Source organism: Lontra canadensis, unplaced genomic scaffold, assembly GCF_010015895.1.
Source record: "Lontra canadensis isolate GAN:19392208 unplaced genomic scaffold, GSC_riverotter_1.0 scaffold120, whole genome shotgun sequence".
In the NCBI taxonomy this organism is placed as follows: Eukaryota; Metazoa; Chordata; class Mammalia; order Carnivora; family Mustelidae; genus Lontra; species Lontra canadensis.
In genome coordinates, this window is record NW_022631114.1 from 4,019,377 (window position 1) to 4,043,045 (window position 23,669).

The following is a 23,669-nucleotide window of genomic DNA, read 5'->3' on the forward strand; positions in this document are numbered from 1 at the left end:
CTGTTCATATCTTCTGCCCATTTTTTGATATGATTATCTGTTTTGTGTGTGTTGAGTTTGAGGAGTTCTTTATAGATCCTGGATATCAACCTTTTGTCTGTACTGTCATTTGCAAATATCTTCTCCCGTTCCGTGTGTTGCCTCTTTGTTTTCTTGACTGTTTCCTTTGCTGTGCAGAAGCTTTTGATTTTGATGAAGTCCCAAAACTTTATTTTCACTTTTGTTTCCTTTGCCTTTGGAGACATATCTTGAAAGAAGTTGCTGTGGCTGATATCAAAGAGGTTACTGCCTATGTTCTCCTCTAGGATTCTGATGGATTCCTGTCTCACGTTGAGGTCTTTTATCCATTTTGAGTTTATCTTTGTGTACGGTGTAAGAGAATGGTCGAGTTTCATTCTTCTACATATAGCTGTCCAGTTTTCCCAGCACCATTTATTGAAGAGACTGTCTTTCTTCCACTGTATATATTTTCCTGTTTTGTCGAAGATTATTTGCCCATAGAGTTGAGGGTCCATATCTGGGCTCTCTACTCTGTTCCACTGGTCTATGTGTCTGTTTTTATGCCAGTACCGTGCTGTCTTGGTGATCACAGCTTTGTAGTAAAGCTTGAAATCAGGTAACATGGTGCCGCCAGTTTTATTTTTGTTTTTCAACATTTCCTTAGCAATTCGGGGTCTCTTCTGATTCCATACAAATTTTAGGATTATTTGCTCCAGCTCTTTGAAAAATACCGGTGGAATTTTGATCGGAATGGCATTAAAAGTATAGATTGCTCTAGGCAGTATAGACATTTTAACAATGTTTATTCTTCCGATCCAAGAGCATGGAATGGTCTTCCATCTTTCTGTGTCTTCTTCAATTTCTTTCATGAGTGTTCTGTAGTTCCTCGAGTACAGATCCTTTACCTCTTTGGTTAGGTTTATTCCCAGGTATCTTATGGTTCTTGGTGCTATAGTAAATGGAATCGATTCTCTAAATTCCCTTTCTGTATTTTCATTGTTAGTGTATAAGAAAGCCACTGATTTCTGTACATTGACTTTGTATCCTGCCGTGTTACTGAATTGCTGTATGAGTTCTAGGAGTTTGGGGGTGGAGTCTTTTGGTGTTTCCATATAAAGAATCATGTCATCTGTGAAGAGAGAGAGTTTGACTTCTTCATTGCCAATTTGGATACCTTTTATTTCTCTTTGGTGTCTGGTTGCTGTTGCTGGGACTTCTAATACTATGTTGAACAAGAGTGGTGAGAGTGGGCATCCTTGTCGTGTTCCTGATCTCAACGGGAAGGCTGCGAGCTTTTTCCCATTGAGGATGATATTTGCTGTGGGTCTTTCGTAGATAGATTTTTATGAAGTTCAGGAATGTTCCCTCTATCCCTATACTTTGAAGCATTTTAATCAGGAACGGATGCCGGATTTTGTCAAATGCTTTTTCTGCATCAATTGGGAGGACCATGTGGTTCTTCTCTCTTCTCTTACTGATTTGTTCTATCACATTGATTGATTTGCGAATGTTGAACCATCCTTGTAACCCAGGGATGAATCCTACTTGATCATGGTGGATAATCTTTTTAATGTGCTGTTGGATCCTGTTTGCTAAGATCTTGTTGAGAATCTTAGCATCCATATTCATCAGTGATATTTGTCTGAAATTCTCCTTTTTGGTAGGGTCTTTGCCTGGTTTGGGGATCAGGGTAATGCAGGCTTCATAAAAAGAGTCTGGAAGTTTTCCTTCTGCTTCAATGTTTTGAAACAGCTTCAGGAGAATAGGTGTTACTTCTTCTTTGAAAGTTTGGTAGAATTCCCTAGGGAATCTGTCAGGTCCTGGGCTCTTGTTTTTTGGGAGGTTTTTGATCACTGCTTCAATCTCATTACTAGATATCGGTTTATTCAGGTTGTCAGTTTTTTCCTGGTTCAATTTTGGGAGTTTATAGTTTTCCAGGAATGCATCCATTTCATCTAGGTTGCTTAACTTATTGGCATATAACTGTTGATAATAACTTCTGATGATTGTTTCTACTTCCTTGGTGTTAGTTGTGATCTCTCCCTTTTCATTCATAATTTTATTAATTTGGGCTTTCTCTCTTTTCTTTTGTATTAGTGTGGCCAATGGTTTATCAATCTTATTGATTCTTTCAAAAAACCAGCTTCTAGTTTCATTGATACGTTCTCTTGTATCTCTGGTTTCTACCTCATTGATCTCTGCTATAATCTCTGCTCTAATCTTGATTATTTCCCTTCTTATGTGTGGAGTTGGTTTGATTTGTTGTTGATTCTCCAGTTCTTTAAGATGTAGAGACAGCTGGTGTATTCTGACTTTTTTAATTTTTTTGAGGGAGGCTTGGATGGCTATGTATTTCCCCCTTAGGACTGCCTTTGCTGTATCCCATAGGTTTTGAACCGAAGTGTCTTCATTGTCATTGGTTTCCATGAATTGTTTAAGTTCTTCTTTGATCTCCTGGTTGATCCAAGCATTCTTAAGCAAGGTGCCAACCCTGTCTTCTTGCATCTGGTTGACGAGGCTGAGAGAAGGTCCTGAGAAAGTCTCAGTTTGGGGAGGGGCTCCCTGGTCATGTTGGGGATTTTTTTTTTCCACTTTCCTTTTTTTTTTTTTTTAAATAGACTTTGTATTTGATTTTTATTTTTACCTTTGTATTTGTGAAGTTGTTTTCTTTTTGCTACCATTTTGTAGCCAGTGCCCTCTGTGGGTCAGGGTCCCTGCAGGAAGCAGTCCTGTGTTCTAGACGAAGAGCTGAGGAAGATTGGATGCGGGGACTGTGGAGAGTCACGTGGCTAGGGCCGGGGGACATGACTGGGGTGGTAGTGACAGTGGGAACCCGAGGTCAACTGTGGGCCTGGGAGAGAGTGGGCATGCGAAGGAACATAGGGGTGACAGCGTGGGCAGACAGGAGACCTCATCCATGCCTTGCTCCCACCTCCCAAGTTGGCCAAACAAGTCCAGCACTGGGCCAGGGACCTGGATGGTGTGGGTTAGAAGAGGTTGGCCTCCGGGCCACAGTGTGGGGTGGGAAGGATGGGACGCACATCCTGAGGGTAAGCAGAAGACCCAGGACTCTCCACCCCACAGACAGGAGCACAAGGCAGCGGGAAACTCAAAGATCCCTTGGACCAGTTTTTCTGTTGGCGGATCATCAGACGGAATTCTCCTCTCCTTCTCCATCTCCTTCCTGGCTCTGGGCCCCGCTGAGCCAGCCTTGGATCCACAGGCAGGCGCAGGGTCAAACCAGAGGATACACGCTCATGAACGGCAGTGTCTGACTGACTTTGAACATGATTAGGCCTTCCTGTTAGCCGGGGGTTCCTACAAGTCCTCGGACGCCTTCCTTTGCAGATAAGCAGCTTGGCCCTGTGTATACCTGAAAGCATTAGCCTTCCTGTGTGGAACAGACTGTAGCCTCCCGTGAGTTCACCCAGGGGCAGGGGCGCTTTCCCTTGGCCCCCAGCATCAGCCCCCCCAGCACTTACTCTCTTCTTGAAGATGCTTCTGTGTCGTAGAAAAGGTCCCTGTTCTGATCTTGATGGGAGAAGCTGGAAGTTCCAAAGGTTTCCCAGTGTTGCACCTTTTCTCCTCTGCGGAAAGCCCCTGTTTAGACTCTGGAACGTTCGTTCAGGTAGAAGGGGATCGAAGGGTGTGCTTGGTTGAGGGTGGCCGTGCGTCACGCCGGAGCCTCAGGGTCCCTGGAAAGGGTCTTCCCTCCGCCTGCTGAGAGCCGCGGGCACAGTTCTCCGTCACGTGTGGGTGGATCTGCTCCAGGCTCCCGGGCGTCCGTCCACATCCTGCTGCCTCACACACACTCCGTCCTCGAAACATATGGCACGCTTGCCTCGCACACCACACACGCCTGACCCTTCCATCTCTGGAGCCCATCTCCTCCGGCAAATGTGACCCTCTGAGATGCGCTTAGAACTTCCACAGGCCCTTCAGAAGCCCGATGGTTCTCGGAGTCTAACGGTACCCCACGCGCCACGTGTCCTGTGTGTGTGTGCGCGTGCGTGCCCACACACACGTTTATGCACAAATGGGGGGGGAGATGAGGCATTTCCTCAAAACTGGACAGGGTCATTAGAAGACTCTTTTGGGAGGGGATTATGCAAGTAGGTAAGCGGCTGCTTTGTCTTTCCTGTACCATAATCGCTCCACACGCAAAATGAGCTTGTCAGACAGAGTGGGGGGACTCGGTGCACAGCCGGGGGACAGTGCTGCTGCCCGGCCGGCACCCTGGAGGAGAGGGAAGAGGCGTTCTGGCCCGCCCGACTTTCGTGCGGCGTGCTTCGGTGGGGCGTGTGATGGGACACAGTGCGCGGCTGCTTCTGCATAAGTGCACACGGACTCAAGCTCCATTGGTTTCCTGAAGATGAGGGAGCGACACCATTTCTATGCACTGTGGCCTCAAGGAGGGGGGCGACTAGGACCTGCTTCTTGAGCTGCGGTCGTTGAGCCTGAGCAGGCGGGCGGCCGCAGAGCTTCTCTCTGCCCTTTCCCCACCCTCCCCCGCCCGCTCCCTGTCCCAACAGCCTGTGGGACTTCTCCCTTTTGCTACAGTGTTTCCAAACGGGGCTTTGAATGTTTTATGAGCCCACGGAGTCGGCAAGGCGTGGGGGCCTGGGGAGGCACTGTGGCCCATAAGCTTCGCCAGCCCTCCCCTGTGTGAGCACACGATGGGGTGGCCAAGTTTATTGTCTGCGTGCTTTCAACAACGGAACAGCCTGGGGACCAGACTGAACCCCACAGGTCTGTTGTTGTTTTTTGAGTGGAATTCAGGGGAGCATTAATGGAGGAGTGGGAGGTACTGTCCACGTCCGGTGAGTGTTGTCCTCCAGTCGGCTCTTGTCGGAGCGCGTTCTGACATTGCCCAGGAGCCCGCTGGACGTGCAGAAGCTCGGGCCCTGCCCCAGAGTGACTCAATCAGAATCTGCCCTTTAGGGAGACTGCAGGTGACTGGTTTGTTCCTTAAAGTTCCAGGAGCCCCGGCGGAGAGCTGGGGCTGGTACACGTCATCTGTCAGCGGCCAGCTGGTCTCTGCTGCGTCTTGTGTGATTTGCTTTCCTAGTCCAGGAGAGCCATTGACAACACGGCAGATCCCAATAAAACTTTATTTGCAAGAGGCAGTGAACCAGACTGTACCACAGTTTGCTGGCCCCGGATCTAGGGCATAGGCTTGAGGTCTGGGAATCCTGTCATTTCTCCTTCGCTTCATTTCAGTGAAATTCAGACACACTTGCCAATGACAGTTAGGCTTGAAATAGGATCGGGGTGGGGAGAAGTGTAGTGGATTCCTAAATGTACCCAAAAGTCTCCCCAGAAACACTTCAGCTTGAAGAAGCCAAACTTGGACCACCCCACGGAGCCATTTCTTTTTACTTTATGGTCTTGTCATTGACAACGTCTTCCAACCATGTTATAAAGAAATTGGAAAAGGCGGAGTAGGTTTAAAAATTGCCTTGGGAATCCCACGTTCGGAAGGACACGACAGTGTGGAGGAGAGCCAGAGGCTGGGTTGTGGCGACAAGGCCACAAGACACCGGCTTCATTTCAGGGCAGGCTCGAAGGAGAGATCGCTGAGCCCTGGGGGAGCAAGGGGGTTGTGGGCCAGTGCGAGAGTGGTCTGGAATGCCTGAAGAAATAGTGTATATTTTCCTTTGTTCTTCACAGGGACAGAAGTCAGATCAGTAGGCTTAGATTAAATGCAGGTAAATCTGAATCTGTGAGGGAAAGGACTTTTTAGCAGTGCGAGGTGTCCGTCAGGAGGGTCTTTCCTGAAAACAGTTGGGCAGGCCCAGCTCGGAGTCAGGTCCCATGGCGATCCCGCTACCAAGAAAGAGCTTGCACTTGGGACCTAATAATGATAATTATTATTATAATTGTCACATTAAATATATGAATATATAAGTATACACGTTAAATATGTATCATTTTATAAATATGTAAAATAAAAATAAAATTACTTTTAAAATTTCCGTTCACTAAATACCTGCTGTACGTCGAGGCCCATGTGAGGTCCCATGCATGTGGTTTCTTACTCTGTGCTCCCCAAAACACTGGCGTAGATGTTACCCTCTTACAGATGAGGAGACTCAGGATCGGAGAGGTACAGTGATGCAGGTCACACAGCCGGTCAAAGGCAGGGACTCGATTTGAGCACTGATCAGATGACCCCACCCCAAGCTCATGTTGCCTTCCATGAGCATCTCTGCTGTTTTGTTCCTGGCAGGTGCTACATGAACCCCTGATTGACGAGGACCCTGTGTTCATTGCCACGTGCACGGAGCGGGAACTCCGAAAGAGGAAAAAGCGGAAATTCAGCCTCTGGGTCAGGCAGTGCTCTTCCACTGGCTTCATTATCCAGGTGAGCCTGGGGACAGCCCTGGGAGGCCCAGGGATGAGCTCGCTCACTTACCCCTTTCCGGGGCTTCCCCAGGACCTGCCACAGAGACTGGGGCCAGGCTGGGGCTCCTCATGGGGACACTGGTACCGCCGACACTGCCCCTTATGTTCTTCCCCATCCTGTCCGGCCCTTCTGGCTCAGTAACAACAATAAACCCTCATCACGGCTCGGACCCTGATCTCAAGGCTGGAGGCTTCACCCAAAGAGCTGGTCACAGGAGGTGACTTCCATGTCTCTTGAGGACACAATGTGTGTCGGTCCCAGAAGACCCCTCCTGCCCCTGACCTGCTGGGTCTCTGTCTCCCCTCTTCCTGTCCTGAGGAATCCTTCTTCACAGGCCCCCAGCAGCTAGCTGGTTAGATGGGGCTCCGTGAGGACCTGTCCTCTGAGCTGGCAGGGCCGCCCGCGCCCGGGCTCCGCTCTGCTTCAGGCAGGCACGGATGTGGCTTTCGGGAGAGGAGAAAGTGTCCTGTCCGGTGTCTGGCTGCCGGGATCAGCCGGGATGTGGTGTGCACAAAGGAGAAGGTGGGAGATGGCCCGGGCCAGAACGTGCACCTGAGTGACAGCTCCTGGCCCTGTGCTGCTTTCTTCTGCCCTGCCGCGCGGGGATACCCTCTCCCATCTGTCAGTCCTGCCAGCCTGGCAGTCACAGCCGACCCCACCTCACCGTCCTCACCGGGCTGCTGGCCCAGACCCAAGGCCCAGGGATCTCACGCTCCTTCCCCCCTGAGCCAGAGGAGGAGTCATGGGAAGATTCAGGGGGCATCTCCTCGCCACAGGAAGGGAAGCACACATGCTCCAGGCAAACGTGGCTGCTAAGAAGGACCTTCCCTGCTTTCCCTGTGGGCGTGGGGGACCTTGAGCTTGGGCGAGGGCTGGGATCCCCAGTGGGACCCCAGATTTGCACCAGCTTGAGCATAGGCTTCCGGCTGTTCACACAGTGGACCTGTCCCTGAGCGGGATTTACTCTGCATGTGCAGCCTGGGCCCCCCTGTCCAGTGGTTCCTGTCACCTCCATGGTGTCCTTTGCAGTGACACTCACTGGAGACGGGAGTGAGGTTCGCTTTATATAACCCTTAAGGAACATTGGTCCTCCTTGGAGTAAGTACTTCCCGAGCACCTGTCCACTGCAGTGCTGAGCCGGACACCGGGACGTGGAGACACAGCCCTGCTTCCTCGGACACCTGCCCTTGTAGGCTCTGTGTGCTTCTGCACCACTTTTCTCTGGAAGCACTCAGTGGCTACAGGTCAGGCCTATTACCTGGACAGGCCACAGAACTCTCCCTCGGGACATGTTCTTCCCAATTTCGGTCAAATCTATAAAATCCCCATCGACAAAAAGGTTGGATGGGTACCTTGAAGTTTCCTTGTGTTTCTAGAACTTTCTGATCTTAGGAGTCTTTGCTGCCGTGCAAAGGGCTGTATTCAAAGCCAGAACTGAGCAGCAGTCAGGCTTTACACCGTGGCTGGGGCAACACGAGCCGTTACCCTCCCGCCACAGGCTGTCCTGTGACGGGGTGGGCCAAGGACTATCTTGGTCTCCCCAGGGCCTCTTTGTCCCTTGGTCCTAGGGAAGGGGCCCGAGGTAGGCAGCAAGGCGGGGAAGGACGCCTTCCCTGTGAGGAGCCGGGGCGCACGGAGGAGTGCCGTGTGGCCTGGGGAGGGTTCTCTTTAGTTCCCCTTCCCTTGGTTCTCCACATCCTGAGTTTGGTCTGAGGAGTTTGGAAAGTCAGCAGCCTGGGCAGCTGGGTGGGGTGAGCAGTACTTTCCCCAGGAGAGCTTGCATGCCTCCATCCCCCCACATCTCCCGTCAGCCTGTGCGGTGTGAGCGCTGGAGGGTCGTTGGAGGTGCTCACCCCGGGTGCCCACGTGGGGTGCCCACCGAGGCTCACACTGGGCCACGCAGAGCTGGCACTTCCTGCTGCTGCTGTCCCATGACCCCCCAGGCCGCCTCTGCCCTCCCCGTCCTGGGGGCCGGCAGCGGTCCCGCTCCTGCCGCTTCACAGTGTGGCTCTGGATCTGAGCATCCTCCCCACGGAGGGAAGGGCTGGGGTTGCTCATCGGCGAGGTCCCCGCTGCTGCAGGATCCTGTGGTCCCCCTCTTTGCAAATGTGTGGGGCTGGGTGCACAAGAACACTGTCTTCATTTTAGCTTGTCAAATATGTTCTCCTCCATGACTTTGCAGCCGAGAAGCCTGGCTGCTGAGCCTTCGGGAGGCCACGGCCAGCCTCTGTCACGAAAGGCCCTTTGCCATTCTGCTGCTTTCCCTCGGGAGCCGTCTGCCCCGCCATGCCTGTCTGAGGTTGGCTGCATGTTTTGCTGCGGCCAGTGGGATGCGAGCTGGAGTAGACACATGAGGAAATCCAAGCCAACCCGTGCGGGAGTCTCCTTGGGCTTCTCTACTCTGCCCACGAGGGTGTCTAGGCCACATCCCTCAGGTCTGAAAACCCACGAGGTGTGGGGCTTTTCCACATGCCACTGAGCTTCTGTAGCAGTTGATTTTGTGTTGACATAAAAGACCCAGGGCCCACCAGTTCGGGCCCGCAGAGCCGGCTGGGCAGCTCCCTTCCAGCTACTGAGATCGTACTGAGCTGATGTCTTAGAGGAACCGTGGGCGTGTAGGTGCGTTTCTAGCAGAAACCAAGGCCTTGCTTCGACTTGGCTGTTTCATCCCCCCAAGGTTCAGCTTTCGTTGGCTGAACTGCATCCTTCTGAACCACCATCAGGCTGAGGATGAGCTCTGTTTGGAACATTCTGGGTGAAGGGACGGGGAGGGGAAGAAAGTTGCACGTTGGTCAGTGATTTCTCTGGCGGCTCAGGGAGGGTTAGTGGGAAAGAAGCAGGAGCTCAGCGTGGCCGACTCGTCCTGTTTGTGCCTCAGGTGGGGGCTTCTCTCCCCACAAGGGCATCTGGGAGACGAGGGCGTGCCAACAGCTAGACAAAAATAATACTGGAGCGCCTGGGTGGTGCAGTCAGTTGCGCGTCCGACCCTTGGCTTGGGCTCTGGTTGTGATCTCCGGGCTGTGGGATCGAGCCCCGCGTTGGGCTCCACGATCAACAGGGCGTCAGCTTGGAATTCTCTCCCTCTGTGCCTCCCACTTGTGTGCTCACTCTCTCTCCCTCTCTCAAATAAAATCTTTAAAAAATCATAATAAGACTAATGGTGAGGGTTGTTTAGAAGAACTCTTGGTATTTTTCAGTGTTTTCCCAGGAAAGGTCTATGGGGGAGAGATGTGGTAGGAGCGAGGTAGAAGGAGAGATTATACGGACTCAGTCTGGAAGTTAAGGATTCATAGTCTGCCATTTCTGAGAGTGCAGGAGGTGGGGGTAAAACGTTTTCAGGAGGAAGGAGCAGCGGATGGGGCTGCTGAGCTCTGGGAGCTGCAGAGGGTGCAAGGGACGCCCATGTCAGCGGCATCCCACTGGGTACAGTGACACCTTCTGCCCCCAGAGCTCATTTCTGGACCTTCTCCCAGCCAGCTCTTACGGAGGTTCTGGCTCAGACGGCTGGACCTGGGCTCCCACTTGGCGTCCGTGGAGCTGACCTGTAGGTCCACTCACCTTCAGAGTCCTTCCGCCCAAAATGTCTGTCTTGGTGGTCCACCATGCACCGGCCACTTGACCCTGAATCCTGCGACGCTCAGAGCCGTTCACGTTACTCTGTGGAGTCAGTTCCCGCTGCTACGCCCCGGGCCTTTTGCCTTTGGCCATCTGGTGGACTCTAGTAGGAAGAATGGTGAGGAGTGGAATGCGTATTGTGAAGTGGGGGGGTTGTTAAGGAAAGGCGTGGGCCTGTCCTCAAGGAGCATTTCTGTTTTATGGTGGCGCAATGTGCACAGCATATACAGTTTACTCTTTTAGCCATTTGTAAGTGTCTGTTCAGTGGCAGGAAGTTTATTCCCAGTGCTGTGCAGCCCATATCACTGTCCGTTTCCAGAACTTTCTCATCATCCCAGGCATCTGGGAGCATAGGTCTTAGCTGGGGGACCATACACTGTCACGCAGAAAGAGTGAACTCCCTGTGAGCAAAGGTACTTTCCACCTGCACTTCCGGTGCCGGTGCTGCTGAAGCCGGAGCCAGGGTCCCTGGTGCCTGGGTTTGGCTGCGCCTTCAGCACCGTGTCTCCAAGCTCATCATGAACCCCCGGTCAGGCTTGCCCCAGGCTCTTGCTGTGGGCCAATGGATTCCCAGCTACAGATAGTGGAGTAACCAGGACAGTGAATGTGCTTTGTGGTCGTGGGCCCCATTGTCGTCCACCTGCATCCCATGAAGGGACCTCGGCGTCAATCACCCTGTCCTCGGGCAGCTCTGCAGGATGCGAGGTGCCGGGGAATACCTGCTCCGCCTCACTCCCTTCCCAACTTGGCCTTTCTGGTGTCACCCCCTGACCTCCGCGGGACCCAGAGGTTGTGATGAATAACTGTGTGTGGCGGTTTCGCTGGGCCACAGTACCCAGATATGTGGTCAATCACTATTCTTGATGTGTCTGTGAAGGTGTTTTCTGGATGAGATTAACAAATCCGTAGACTTTGAGTAAAGCAGATTATGCTCCACAAGGGGTGGGCCTCGTCAAATCAGTTGAAGACCTTAATGGGTGGCGGGTGGGGAGGCACAAAACCTGATCTACCTGGAAGAAGAGGGAAATCTCCTAGAAAAATGCATTTGGATTTGGATTTGGATTTGGCCTGCAGCTCTTTCCTGGGTCTCCACCCACCAGCCTGTCCTGTTGGACTTACCAAGCCTCCATAATCATGTGAGTCAATTGCTTTTTAAATAAATCTCTCTCTCTCTTAGTAGAGGGAAGTGATTGTGTGTGTGTGTGTGTGTGTGTGTGTGTGTATTGGTTCTACTGCAGAGGGTTCTCCTGCCCTCCACCTGGCTTAGAGGTGAGTGATCTCATAGGAGAGACAAATGTATTAAAGCCATCCGTAAGTACAGTGTGGCAGGTCCAGCGTGAGAAATGCCCATAGTGTTACAAGGCCATAGGAGGGCACCTGGGGGCTAAGAAGGGCTCTGCGGGGGTACAGAGCAGGGCATGGGATGTACCGACACAGAAGGCGCCTGTGGCAGCAAGAGTAGAAGGGCGGGAACAGGAGCATCCCTCCCTGCAGGCCAGACGCCAAGGCACGTCTGCTGAGCCTGCTTGTCCGTACTGTACACCTGGGAAAATGGAAGCTCCCAGAGTGTGTGTCATTTACCCCAAGACTCAAGGCCGAGAGGCTGTGGAGCCGATATGGGAGCCAAAGGGCTGATGAGCTCCCTGTTCTGTGGTCTCCGTGCAGCCTGCGTCGCACTCTCCAGGGCCCTCAGGAAGGGAGGAAGGAGTAACAGCCCAGTGTGGGGCATCTGTCCTCTCAGACATGGGAGTCCACAGGGACAGTATTTCTGGGACTCACCGTTCAGATGTCCACTTAAGGGGAATCAGGGGGATCATGGTGTGTTTATATCTACAGTAGAAAATTACCAGGGCTAATGGAGGCTCCTTTCATCCCTCCCATGCCCACACCCTGGCATAGGCTTATGGAAGATCTTTAGGCTTTTGACCCCAGGTTTTCCCAGTGGTGGAGTGAGCCAACAGGGAGTCCCGTAAATAAGGCTCTGAAAATCCCGAGACATCATAGCTCCTTGGGTTCTAAACCCTCTGTACCATATGAGACCACAGCCGATGCCTTCTTTTTCGGTAGAACCACTGCTGTCTTCAGATTTGAGGATTACGGCATGCTCAAGAGTATACTCTGTGTGTCCTGTGTCCCAGGTCTGCCAAGAGCTGTCCCCAGCCCCAGCACATCCTCTAGTTCGTGTCATTTGCAGAGGGTCTCTTAGAAAGGGAGCCTGCCGAGGAGACAGACCTGTCCCCTCCTGTGCAGTCTCCCTTGTGAGCTGGGGGGGTGGGGGGTACTGAAAGGAGAGATTTATACAGAAGCTGAGACTTCCAGTCTCAGGGGAAAGCCCTGTCATCGACAGGTTGGAATTCCTTCTTCTGAGACCTTAACATTTGCTCATCTTGGAAGCTTGTGACCTTCCTGTGGAGTCAGAAGGAGACGCTGTCTCTACAGACTGCTGTTCTGTCTCCACTAGGTCAGAAAGATGGAGAATCCAGTGGGAAAAAACTGGCCAACAGTTTGGTTAATGTTACATAGACCCACGGTGACCACAGAGCCCTGAGATTCTTTGAGGGAAAAAAAGCAAAGCATTGTAGTTAAAAAGAGCAAATTTCTCCTGAATGTGTTGCGCTAGGCCACCTGCCTCTGCAGGGTGAGACCCAGGGTTCCCACGAGGGTTGTTGGCAGGCGGGAGAGCCCCAAGAAGGGGGTGGGAGGAACACATGCCCATGAGCGCACTTTGTGCGTGGCCTTAAGGGATACTCGGTGGAGAGGCTGGGCCGTCTCCAGGGCTTTGAATGGCTGCCGCGTGGGGCAGGGACAGAACCAGGCAAAGCCCTGGTTTCTGGCTCAAGGAACTGACGTTCGCTGGAGGTGGTTGAACCTCAGAAGCCAGAAGCCAGAATTCAAGATGGAAACTCCCAGGCCAACGGACCCCCAGTTCCCACCCCCTGCACATCCCCCAGCATGTCCAGGCTGAGCCCAGATGGGCGTCTGTGAGGGGGGCTGCTGTGGAGGTCCCTGCCCCGCATGGTATTGGGGGACTCGCTGATCTGGAAGCATCTCTCTTTCTTTCAGCCTAATCTGTGGCATCACGACAGCCTCTTCTGGGGTTCAGGAAAGGATCACTAGCATCGGCGGAGTGCCAGCTCTGTGCCAGCTCCGTGCTTAGGGACTCTCTGCATTACTCATTTTTTCTTCCCCAGAACCTTATGGTGCACGATGAAGTGAGCTGCCTTGCCACCGGGTCAGCCGTAAAGCAGAAGACCTGCGGTTAAAGGTGGCCTTTCTGATCCCAGGGTCCACCCTCTTACCCACCAGGCTGTTTGAGAGAATTTTCTGCATTGTAGACAGAAACCACGTACCTGTTACTTACCCGCTGTCACTGCTCTCTCTTATTTTGAGACTTGCTTCGTAGATTGAAAGAACTTGAGGAGTCAGTGCTGGTTTTGTCCATGTTTGATTTTTAGTCTTTTTTATATTTGGTCCTGACTGATCACTAACTGGATTCGCTTGAATGTGAGGGTCCTAGTGGGATTAATCCACTAGAGTGGATTTTGCTCATGGAGTCCAAAACCGGGCAGGACAGGGCGTCCATCCATCTGTTTCACTGCGCCTGGGGAGGACGCGAGCCTCCCTCCTGGCCGGCTTGGATGTGGTTATGTCACAGGATGGAGTTGGCTGGGGAACGAGACATCTGTCACATCATCTCTGCGTGTCCTCAAGCAAGTAGTGGAGGACTCATTTCTTCCTTCGTTTTTTGGGTAGGGCTCCTTTGCCTAGCCCTCGTCACCATGTCAGGATTCAGAGGAGACAATGCAGTACTAAGTGCCCATCGTAGGGAGTCAGGCCCTGGCTGGACCAGATCGAACCATGGCCTTCTCCCCCAAGGAACTTAGACTCTACAACTGTGCTGATGTGGGTGGGTGCAAAAAGCCCACAGAATGCTAGCACCCATCCCTCCACCACACCTCATCAAGATTTGAGCCCAGTTCTTGCAAGGGTCCGTGGTGCTGAAGGTCCAGCCAGCGAAGAGGACAGCCTTGGCACCATGGTCAAGGTGAGAGGCAGCAGAAGAGACGGTTGGTGGCAGGAGTCAACACTCAGGTGGTGGTTTGCAGACTTTGCTGGAAAATAACCAGGCTAATCAACCAAAGGAGGCATAAAGCAGCTCTGTCCCTAGAAGTTTCCATTATGCAACGACTGGCCATATGACTGTTGAGTACTTGAAATGTAACTGGTATGACTGGGAATTGAATGTCTCATTTGACTTAATTTTGGTTAACACAGAACAGCGACGTGTGCGTCTAGAGGCTACACAGTGGGTGTGGAGCTTGGCTATTTTAAAAAGAAATCACCTTTACACACAGCTTTCGCTTGCAGACAGTGGCCTTGTGAGGTACACAGAGCATAAGTGATCCTTATAAATGAGGAAACCATGGGCTCAGAGCAATTAAGTAATTTGCCTCAAACCGCAGAAGCCAGTGAAGGGCAGAGCCCATGCCCACGGAACCCAGCAGTTCCGAAATTGCCTTACTCCTCTCTGTGTGGCAGACTCCATTCCTCTCGTGGCCAGTGACCGTTACTTACACCTTACAGCTCTCACAGGTGGCCGCCGTCGGATGCCCCAGTCACCAGCCTCCCAGGTCCCCGGGAGCTCACCCTGCCACCTTTCAGGCAGCACAGACCGTGCCCGTGCCCCCTGCTTCCCGCTGTGACAATGCCACCCTCCACCTGTGTCCGGCATGGCTGCTGATTAAAGGGTTCGAGCAAGGATCACAGACCCTAATGATGAGTGACTTCGCCATCCCCAGATATGCCGCGCTCAGACGGGGGCATGGCAGCAACAGGGAGACCAGATTCTTTTCCGTTCTGATGGTTCAAGACCAACATTGCTGAACCAAATTTACCCCAAAACAGGGAAAGTGCAGAAACCCCAGTGACAGCTTTGTGGGTACATCTTAATGAGCTCTCAAGCCGTCAGTTACTGCGGCTGTCACCAGGGTCCTTTTAAGAGGGTGGAGTGGGGAAGGGGCACAGGAGCCAGGCCTCTCCTCTCCAGGTCTCGGGGCATCACAGAAATGGGCTGAGATAGAAGTGGGTTGCGTCCCCGCAGGTATTACTATAATCCATATCGCCTATGCTCCTTTCTGTTACAATGTTTCTAAAATACGCAACATTTGGAGTAATATTCTGGGGCAAAGTATAATGCTGCATATCAATTTCCTTTCCTTTTTTAATAAATGTATATATTTAAAAGTTAATAAACCACGGGAGCAAGAAAAACCTTTTTAAAGGAAAAGCTTGGCAATTGAAAGATACATTTTTCTGCCCTAAAGACTAGTCCAAAAAGCCTGTGGCTCTCTAGAGCCACAAACTCCAAAGTTCACAGCAGCATACTCCAAGTTCACAGGGCTAGATGATGCTCTCTGCCTCTGTGTGCTGGTGGGACTGTTTCAGCATAAGGATGCTTGCTCCAGAGGCCTGGAAGGTGAGACGGGACTTGTGGGAGGCATGCCAGCCAGGAGGTCCACGTTTCCCGGAGGGGTATTTCCTACAGCGCCGTCCGAGGCTCTTGCAGAAGGCACCCCGCATGGAGTATGAGCGTGTGTGCGGATGGCCAGCGATGCTGTCTTTCTCCCATTATGATCTTTAGGGCCGGCTTTCGACCCTGGACACGATTCATTCGTGTGTCTGCAGCAGTTGCTGTGACGGTGGAGTTGGGATGAGATTGTGTGGAAGGCGATGGTTTGTTCATAGCCTTGTAATTTATTCATTCAGCTGAGGACTCCACATTGACATCTTCGGCCCACTGAAGTACTTCCATCAAAGCCCACCCTGACCAGTGGGGTAGTGGACTGGACGGACCCTCAGATGAGCCGCGCCTGTCGGGCCGAGCCCTTTCGTGGCTGGGTTTTGACCGCCCAGCTAGCGTTCTTCCAAGTTGTGCCCCTCGACGGGGACTCGGGGAGTTACAGCTTTATGTGTTCCTTATTGAAATGTAGATCCAATTTTATATTCACTTTAAAAATAAACTCACACCAGAGGGGTGGGGGCTAGGAGCAATAAGTGAGTGGGGGTTAGGAGGTTCAGACTTCCAGATATAAAATAAGTAGGTCATGGGGATTAAAAAAAAGTAGAGCATAGGGAATATAGTCGGAAATATTGTAATAACTTTGGTGACAGATCGTGACTACACATCTTGTGATTGTCATTACACCTGAAATCAGTATATTATTATATATAGTACATTACATGTAATACTATAATAATGTAGTTAATAGTAATAATAATAATACAGTGTTGTTATGTGTCAACTAAACTTCAATGAAATATTTTAAGAAATCATGCCTAGCAAAAAAACAAAATAAACTCATTATTTTATAGTAGTGAGTGCCCCAAATTTGGGACCATCCTTGGACTTGGACGGTTGTCCCTTGGTCTTCCTCCAGATCTCCTAATAGGAACTCAAAGACCTTTGATTTCCACACCTGTCCCCTGTTCCTGTGTTGGAGCAACCAAGCGCCTGCTCCTCGGGAAGAGACTGGCTAGGACATTGGGAAATGCCAGTGTCCAGACGGGCCCACGTGCACAGACTAAGCTCCGCAAGTCCAGGATGGCCCTCTAACGGGACCGCGTGCCACTAGCTTCTGGGGACTGTGTGTCTCCCAGGGGAGCAAGAGGCTGGCCCCAACCAAGAGCAGTCACCCTCTGCACACATGTGCTTAGCTCAGGGTCTGTTAACAGTCGCTAGCTTCGATCGGGATTGCCTTTGGGAACAAATACAGCAAGTTCCGAATGCACCCACGCTTGAGTAGTTCTGATAGGGAAGTTCTTTTGTAATAATGTTTAGTCATTTTGTGATGAAATTGTATTATATGTTTGGCATCTAAAAACAAATATTTCAAAATATCTGTAATTCTGGTGTAGAGAGACAGCCATTTGAGGATAGAGTCAGCATATCTACATAAACACGCACACAAACCCCCCATTTTATAATCTTGTTACTTCACTTACGAAGATGTTGTGAACCTTTTACTATGTTATGCAGTAACTTTTCTAGGTCGTGATTTTGAAAAATTACACTGTGTTCCGTTATACCTACTGATTTTAATCAGCCTCCTTTTCACGGGAGGTAATTAGGTTGTTGCTAATTTTTTTAAAAAGGTTTATTTATTTGAGAGAGAGCACACACACAGGGAGGGGCAGAGGGAGAGGGAGAGAGGCAGACTCCACTAAGTGCAGAGCCCAGTGCAGGGCTCGATCTCACAACCCTGAGATCGTGACCCGAGCCAGAACCAAGAGTCACATGCTTCACTGACTGAGCCATCCAGGTCCCCCAGGTTGTTGCTAATTTTTTGCCATTATAAAAAAAACTGGAGTTCATCAGGTGCATAGAAATGCTGCTGTTGAAGCAGTATGGGGCAGTAGGCAGGTCTTGAAGACGCTCAAAAGATTCCTGTCCCCAGTACGCGCACACCTTCTCCCAGTTATTCCCGTAACACTTTCAGGGAAAACGTGAAAGCCTTTCTGTTTTCCTTAAATCAGAAGGGGAAAAAAAAACACCCACCTTTAAAGCTGAGGAAAGTGCTTTAGCATATCCTGTGAATGTACTGGTCTTTACACCGGCGCAGATGTAAAATGTAATTTCCGTATGGAGGGAGAGAGGCGCAGGACAGCGGAAGGGCCCCTGAAAGTCACGACCCAGCCTGAAACCACCTCGGTTAGAGACGCGGGCGTTTGTACCAATGGTGGCACGCATGCCCTTACCCTCGGCCCTGGATGTGGGGAAGCTGCTTTTGGAGGTGATTTCAATGGAGGGATGGCCTCCAGCTTCGGTTACTGGGAAGGGTTGCCGATCGCTGGTGATTTGTAGCCGCTGCCTCGGCTGCCTCTGCCCCCACTGAGCTGGGAGGTGCCCCTCCCCCACCCCCTTCACCTTCAGCCACTTGCCTCCACGCTTCCCTTCTTGTCCTGGGGTGAGTAGAAGTGGCCCGTTCCTCGAGTGTGCGTGTGAGGGATTCTTGGCTCCCAGGTCAAGCTCTCCAGTTCCCTTAGAGCATCGCCCCAGCAGGACTATGACGGGTCCACGCAGCCCCTGTGTGCTCTCACGCCCCACCCCAAGGACATGCACGCTTCCAGCATGCAAAGAGCAAGGGAGAGCACACCAGTCTGAGCAACCGACTCTAGTCTGGCAATCAGAGGGACGACGTTTTGAAGGTGCGCCGTGCTTTGAAGCCCGTTAGCCAGGCACCCGGCCAATCTGCCTTCCGAAGGGCTGACTTTAGAGCCGTGATGAGATGAGATGGGTCCCCGGCTTGCCCAGTGCCCCAGCCGGGACAGCTCCCGGCAACAAACTACTGGGAAGACGTGATCTCCTCTAGGTTATTCTAAGATCCAGGAGAAAGTCCTTGTTTTCTTTGCTGTCAGGACTCGGGGCAGTGTTGCCCTATGGCCTGCTCACCTCAGTCTTCCATCCCACATGAACCCAGGGCTGCACGTTTATGTGGAGAGGGCCTTGTCTGCCATGCAGCTTTGTCGGGACGCCTGAGGTTGTTGTGTGTGCGGTCTGGTTCTTCTCTCTGACATTGTGTTCCTTCTCCCAGTTTAGCGCCTTTCCCTCTGTTATGGACCAAACCGCGCCCCTCAAATTCATGTGTTTGAGTCCTAACCCCCAGTCCTACAGAATGTAACTATATTTGGAGATAGGGCCTTTATTTTTATTTATGTATTTTTTTAAGGATTTTATTCATCCATTTGACACAGAGATCACAAGTAGGCAGAAAGGCAGGCAGAGAGAGAAAGGGGGAAGCAGGCTCCGCACCGAGCAGAGAGCCCGATTTGCGGCTCCATCCCAGGACCCTGAGATCATGACCCGAGCCAAAAGCAGAGACCTAACCCACTGAGCCACCCAGGTGTCCCAAGATAGGGCCTTTAAAGAGATAACTTATAATCAATGTTAAAAAGATGTCATTGGGGTGGACCCTTATTTAACATGGCTGGTGTCCTTCCAAGAAGAGGAGATTAGGACAGAGACACAGGAAGATGCTCTGTGAGGACACGGGGAGAAGACAGCCCTCTGCAAGCCAAGGAAGGAGGCCTCTGCCAGCCCCTCGATCTCAGATCTCAGACTTCCAGCCTCCAGAACTGGGCAAAAGAGCATTTCTGTTGTTGAAGCTACCCAGTTTGTGGTACTTTGTGAATGCCGACCAGTAGACTGACCCATCAGCCCGCCACCCTTCTCCTTACGCCTTGTGAAGAGTGGCAGCTAGAAGACCTGATTATGGTTCAGGCAGAGAAGAGTGAGATGGTCAGCAGCCATGGTAAAAAGCCAAGATCCCGCCAACTTGGCTGCTCAGGGTACCCAGTGACCATGTCCAAAGGCTTTCGAGTTTGTTTGCTAACACTATTCTTGCTCCGTCACATGTCTTACATCTTGTACACAATACAGTTGCTTTTTAGCTTGGTTGAGGGAATTTCCATGGGGTCCTGTTAAACTTTGCCTGCCCTGGGCCAAGTGAGCCAGTGACTGCCCCATACCCCAGGGAGGCCCTCAGAAGCCACGTGCGGTGTCATCATGGTTGGGCCTGAGGCGTGCCCACGACACACCTCCCATTCCCTGGTGGGAACCTGGGGTTTGGACGGAGGATTTCCTTTTGAATGACACATGGGACAAACACTGTCTCTGCGGTGGATTTCAGGGGACACAGTGCCCAGCGTGGGTACAAGGGGATTTCAGGTAGGCTCTCTGGGAGAGGTAGGTATGAATCCAAGCCTTAGGTGCAGAAACCCATGGTAGTGGCCGCAAGATTGGATGTTGCTGAAGGAGGGAAGACACGTTCTGAGAAATGGCCTGGCTGAGCCAGAATCACCCGTGATGTGTGACAGAAGCAGAGCTTGGCTGCTCTATCTCTGTGTTTTCTTCTGTATCAAAGAGATTTCTTCTGGGAATTGAGGTGGAAGAGCCATAGAGATTCCAAAATGAAATGTTGGGAGTGCTGCTGAGTTGTCTAAAAAGATGTTCTGTGTCATCAAGCCATTGCCTGCCAGGGCACAGGAAAGTAGGGTCCTCCATGAGGACATCTCAGGTGAGTTTCTGGAAAAGGATTAGCCCTCAGAAGAGGAGCTTCTTTTGGAATTGGAGTCACATTTGCCTGCCTTCATTGGCCTCAGGAACATCAGAGCATGTGATCGAAGTCATCTGAGCAAGGAAGGGTGTTATGGACGGGACTGGGTCCTCCTGGGGCCATGTTGGTTTTTCGCAGCCGAGCATCGTCGACTGTCTGCGTGGACAGACGTGCACTGGGCAGTTCTGTATGTCGGAGGACAGGCAGGGCTAACTTCCTTGCCGACTGAGTGTCTGTTGTCCCTGGGGCCCCTGACTGGCACAGGTGAGCACCATTAGCTGGTGAAGTGCTGCCAGTGAAGGCACCTAGAACATTCCACAAGAAGAACTCCTCTCCCGTAAGGAGAACAGTAGTTAGTGCCCGTATGACAGATTCTTCTTCCTGACTCGGTCCGTCACTGGGAGGCCTACACCCTTCTTGAATCCGTTCCCATTTCCTGTGATTTCCTCTTCGGTGATCTTCCTGGAAGACGTTCACGGGACAAAGAGTGTAAGCGTAGTTTGCTAATCCCAGCATGTCCTCTTTGCTGGTGAGTTTTTAATCCTTGATCCTGACTCCTCTTCTTCTCTGTGGTGTCTACTGTAGAGAAAAAGGCAGCAGTGAATGCAGACGCACTTTGTGAATTTAAAAAAAGACCCCTGAGTGACTCAGTTGGTTAAGCGTCTCTTGGTTTTAGCCCAGGTCATGATCTCAGGGTCGTGGACTGAGCTGTGTCGGGCTCTGTGCTGAGCGTGGAGCCTGGTTCAGATTCTCCCTCTGCTCCTCTCACTCCCCCCACCCCATAGAAAACCCACAATTGTATTCAAATGGAAAGTACATGGACAAGTTTATCCTTACAGGTGAGGTCGTCTTAAACTATCGTCTCTCATAAACTGAAGTCCCTCCCGTGCTTCCCAGTGGGGGGTGTGTTTGCATGGACCTTGTTGCCAGATTCGTTGCTCGTCTTAGTTTGACATTTTTCTTCTTTACTTTGACATTTCCAAACCGGAAAGTCATGGGCAGAGCCACTGCCGCCTCGACTGTGGGGTGGCCTTGGGGGCGACCGGGAGCCTCCACAGGCCAAGGAGGTGATGATGTGTTAGGGGCTGCGGAACCAGTGGCTCAAGGGAGTGGTGGCTTTCCCACCCGTTTGGGGCCCAGCGAGAGCAGTCTGGGCCCCAGCCTGGCACCGCACGAGCTCCCTGACCGCTGTGTGTTTCTGTTCCAGATCTACGTGCACCTGAAGGACGGCGGGGGCCCCGACGGGCTGGACGCGCTGAAGAATAAGCCACAGCTGCACGGCGCAGTGGCCCGGAGCCTGTGCCGGAACGCGGCGGGCAAGAACTACATCATCTTCACGGGGCCCAGCATCACCAGCCTGACCTTGTTCGAGGAGCTGGAAAAGCAAGGTTGGTTGTGTGGCGCGCCGGTGCCAGCGGGGCCCCTGCCCCCCGGAGAAGTTGTGGGGAGCCCTAGGGGTGCAGGTGCGAGGTCGTGACCGGCGAGGACCGTAGGCCTCCTTGGCCAGGAGGGAACACGGTTTCAGCCGGCCGAGTGCCCGCCCTGTCCCTGGACCCCGCCGGGCACCAGAGATCGGAAGGGACACCTGCCACGGGCTCGTGCTCTGCCCACGGCACCTTTGTGTCCTTTCTGGTGAGACCGTGGCTGTTCAGGGCTTGTCCTGGCGTCCTGGTCCATTCGGGCTGCTGTCACCAAATACTTGAGACGCTGTGGCTCATAAACTGCTGGCAGTTCACCTATTTCTCGTGGCTCTAGAGCCCGGAAGTCCCAGGTCAGGGCGCCGCCGGCATGGTCGCCTGAGGACCTCTCCTGGGTTGCAGACCTCAGGTGACAGAAGCGGCCAGGGGGCTCTCTGGGGTCCCTTTTCTCAAGGTCACTCCTCCCATTCATGAGGGCTCCACCCTTGTGACCCCGGGCCCTCCCAGAGGCCCCACCTGGAACACCGTCCTCTGGGGCCTGCGGCTTTCAGCCGAGGAATTTGGGGGGGACACACGCACTTGCTCTGTGCACCTAGACACTGGTCCTACGGAAGATCTCCAGTCTAGACTCAGCCCTGTCTGCAGTGAGGGCCCTGCGGTTGACAGGGACGATGCAGGGATTTATGCAGATTAGCACAGGCTGCTGTGCGGTGGGTCTCGGGAAATTCTTTGTGGCTCTTGGTGCCGGGATGCTTTGTTCATCCGTTCATGGCTCTGGCAGAAGCAGCCGCTGTTGAAAAAGATCTGGACCGAGACCAGGAGCCCAAGGGTGAGCTGCTTACCCTTTGCTTCGTCCCACATTTGGGGGATTTATATCAAGTCAGGAGAGACAAAAAAAAGCCTCTCTCCTGCCATGGCAGCCGCTAGAATTGCAGACCTATTGCTTAGCAACGGGTCACACATCTGGCCTTAAAATCCTCTCGAGTCACGGGGAGCCAGCAGCTTCTGACATTGACCTCGGCCACGGCAAGGAAGCAGCAGCCCTGGGACTCTGAGCTCTGCTGGGTCTCAGTCCTCTGTGAACCCTTACAGGGCTTGGGGTTTACCTGTGGGGAGAACTCAGGGTGCAGAGGTCAGACTATGCAAAGAGGGTCCGTGGAAGTCAAGTTGCAGAAAATTGGCCCTCATGTGTTACCAGCCACCTGGGAATAAGGATGGGCTCCCATGGTAGGCGGTATGATGAGAGCCTGGGCTGCCATCTCCGCCCACCTGCCCGCCCACTCCAGTCCCAGGGTGGGCGCGTGGCCAGGAAGGCCTGGGGTCCCTGGAACTGCCTTGGGGTGGACATGCAGGGCCGAGGGAAACATGCACATGGGGTACAGAATGTTTCAGATCACTGACGATACAGTGTCAGTCCTCAGTGACCTTCAGTCTTTGACTGAAGACCCGGAGGACGAGACCGTCCCCAGTGACTTCAGTCAGAAGTGTCTGTAGGCATCCGGACCAGAGCTGGCCGCGGGGAGAAGCAGGCTTCCCAGGACCCGAGCAGTGGAGCAGGCTTGCATGTGCGAGGGGAGGGCCAGGCAAGGCCTCGAGCCCAGGGCGGAGTTCAACGAGGCCTCCTTGTGCACACTGGCCTGTGCTTACCATCTCTCCTGCCCCATGGAAGCTTCTGTGTGTGGAAGGCCACACTGCCACTCCTCCCTTTAGTGGCTCTGTGTTCAGAGGCAGGACGCTGGCTTGGTGCATGTCGCTCGATGATTCTTTCCTCTGGGGTTAACTTGTCTCCCAGGGGACGGTGGCTCCGTTTTGCACGCTGCCTCCAGGTGCCATGCAGACAAGCACCCGTCTGGGCCTGGGGCTCCTTGGGTCCTGAGTGCAGTCAGGTTTGGACAGCAGACAGACCTGGGCTTAGTCCTTGCCTTTGCCCTCCTCGCTGGGAGCCTGGGGACTTCTGGAGCTGCAGTCCGTCTTCAGTGTGGGTGGGATAACCCGAGTGCAGAAGTTTCTAGAGGCAGGTAGGACAATCGGTGCTCACGCTCAGCGCCGTGCCTGGTGTGTCGTGAGCGCTCGCGACGAGACTCCTGAGGTACTGCCGATTCATGGCGCCTGTGACGG

At 52.5% G+C, this 23,669-nt stretch overlaps 1 protein-coding gene across 1 annotated transcript in view; it reads left to right on the forward strand.

Annotated features, from left to right (window-relative positions):
* The window catches only part of PGBD5 (piggyBac transposable element derived 5), a 96,927-nt gene that overhangs the window by 66,445 nt on the left and 6,813 nt on the right, over nt 1-23,669 (forward strand). Inside the window, exons 3-4 of the mRNA XM_032841094.1 lie at nt 6,230-6,364; nt 21,341-21,521. Of these exons, the coding sequence (XP_032696985.1) occupies nt 6,230-6,364; nt 21,341-21,521 (316 nt within the window). The remainder of the gene's footprint in view (nt 1-6,229; nt 6,365-21,340; nt 21,522-23,669) is intronic.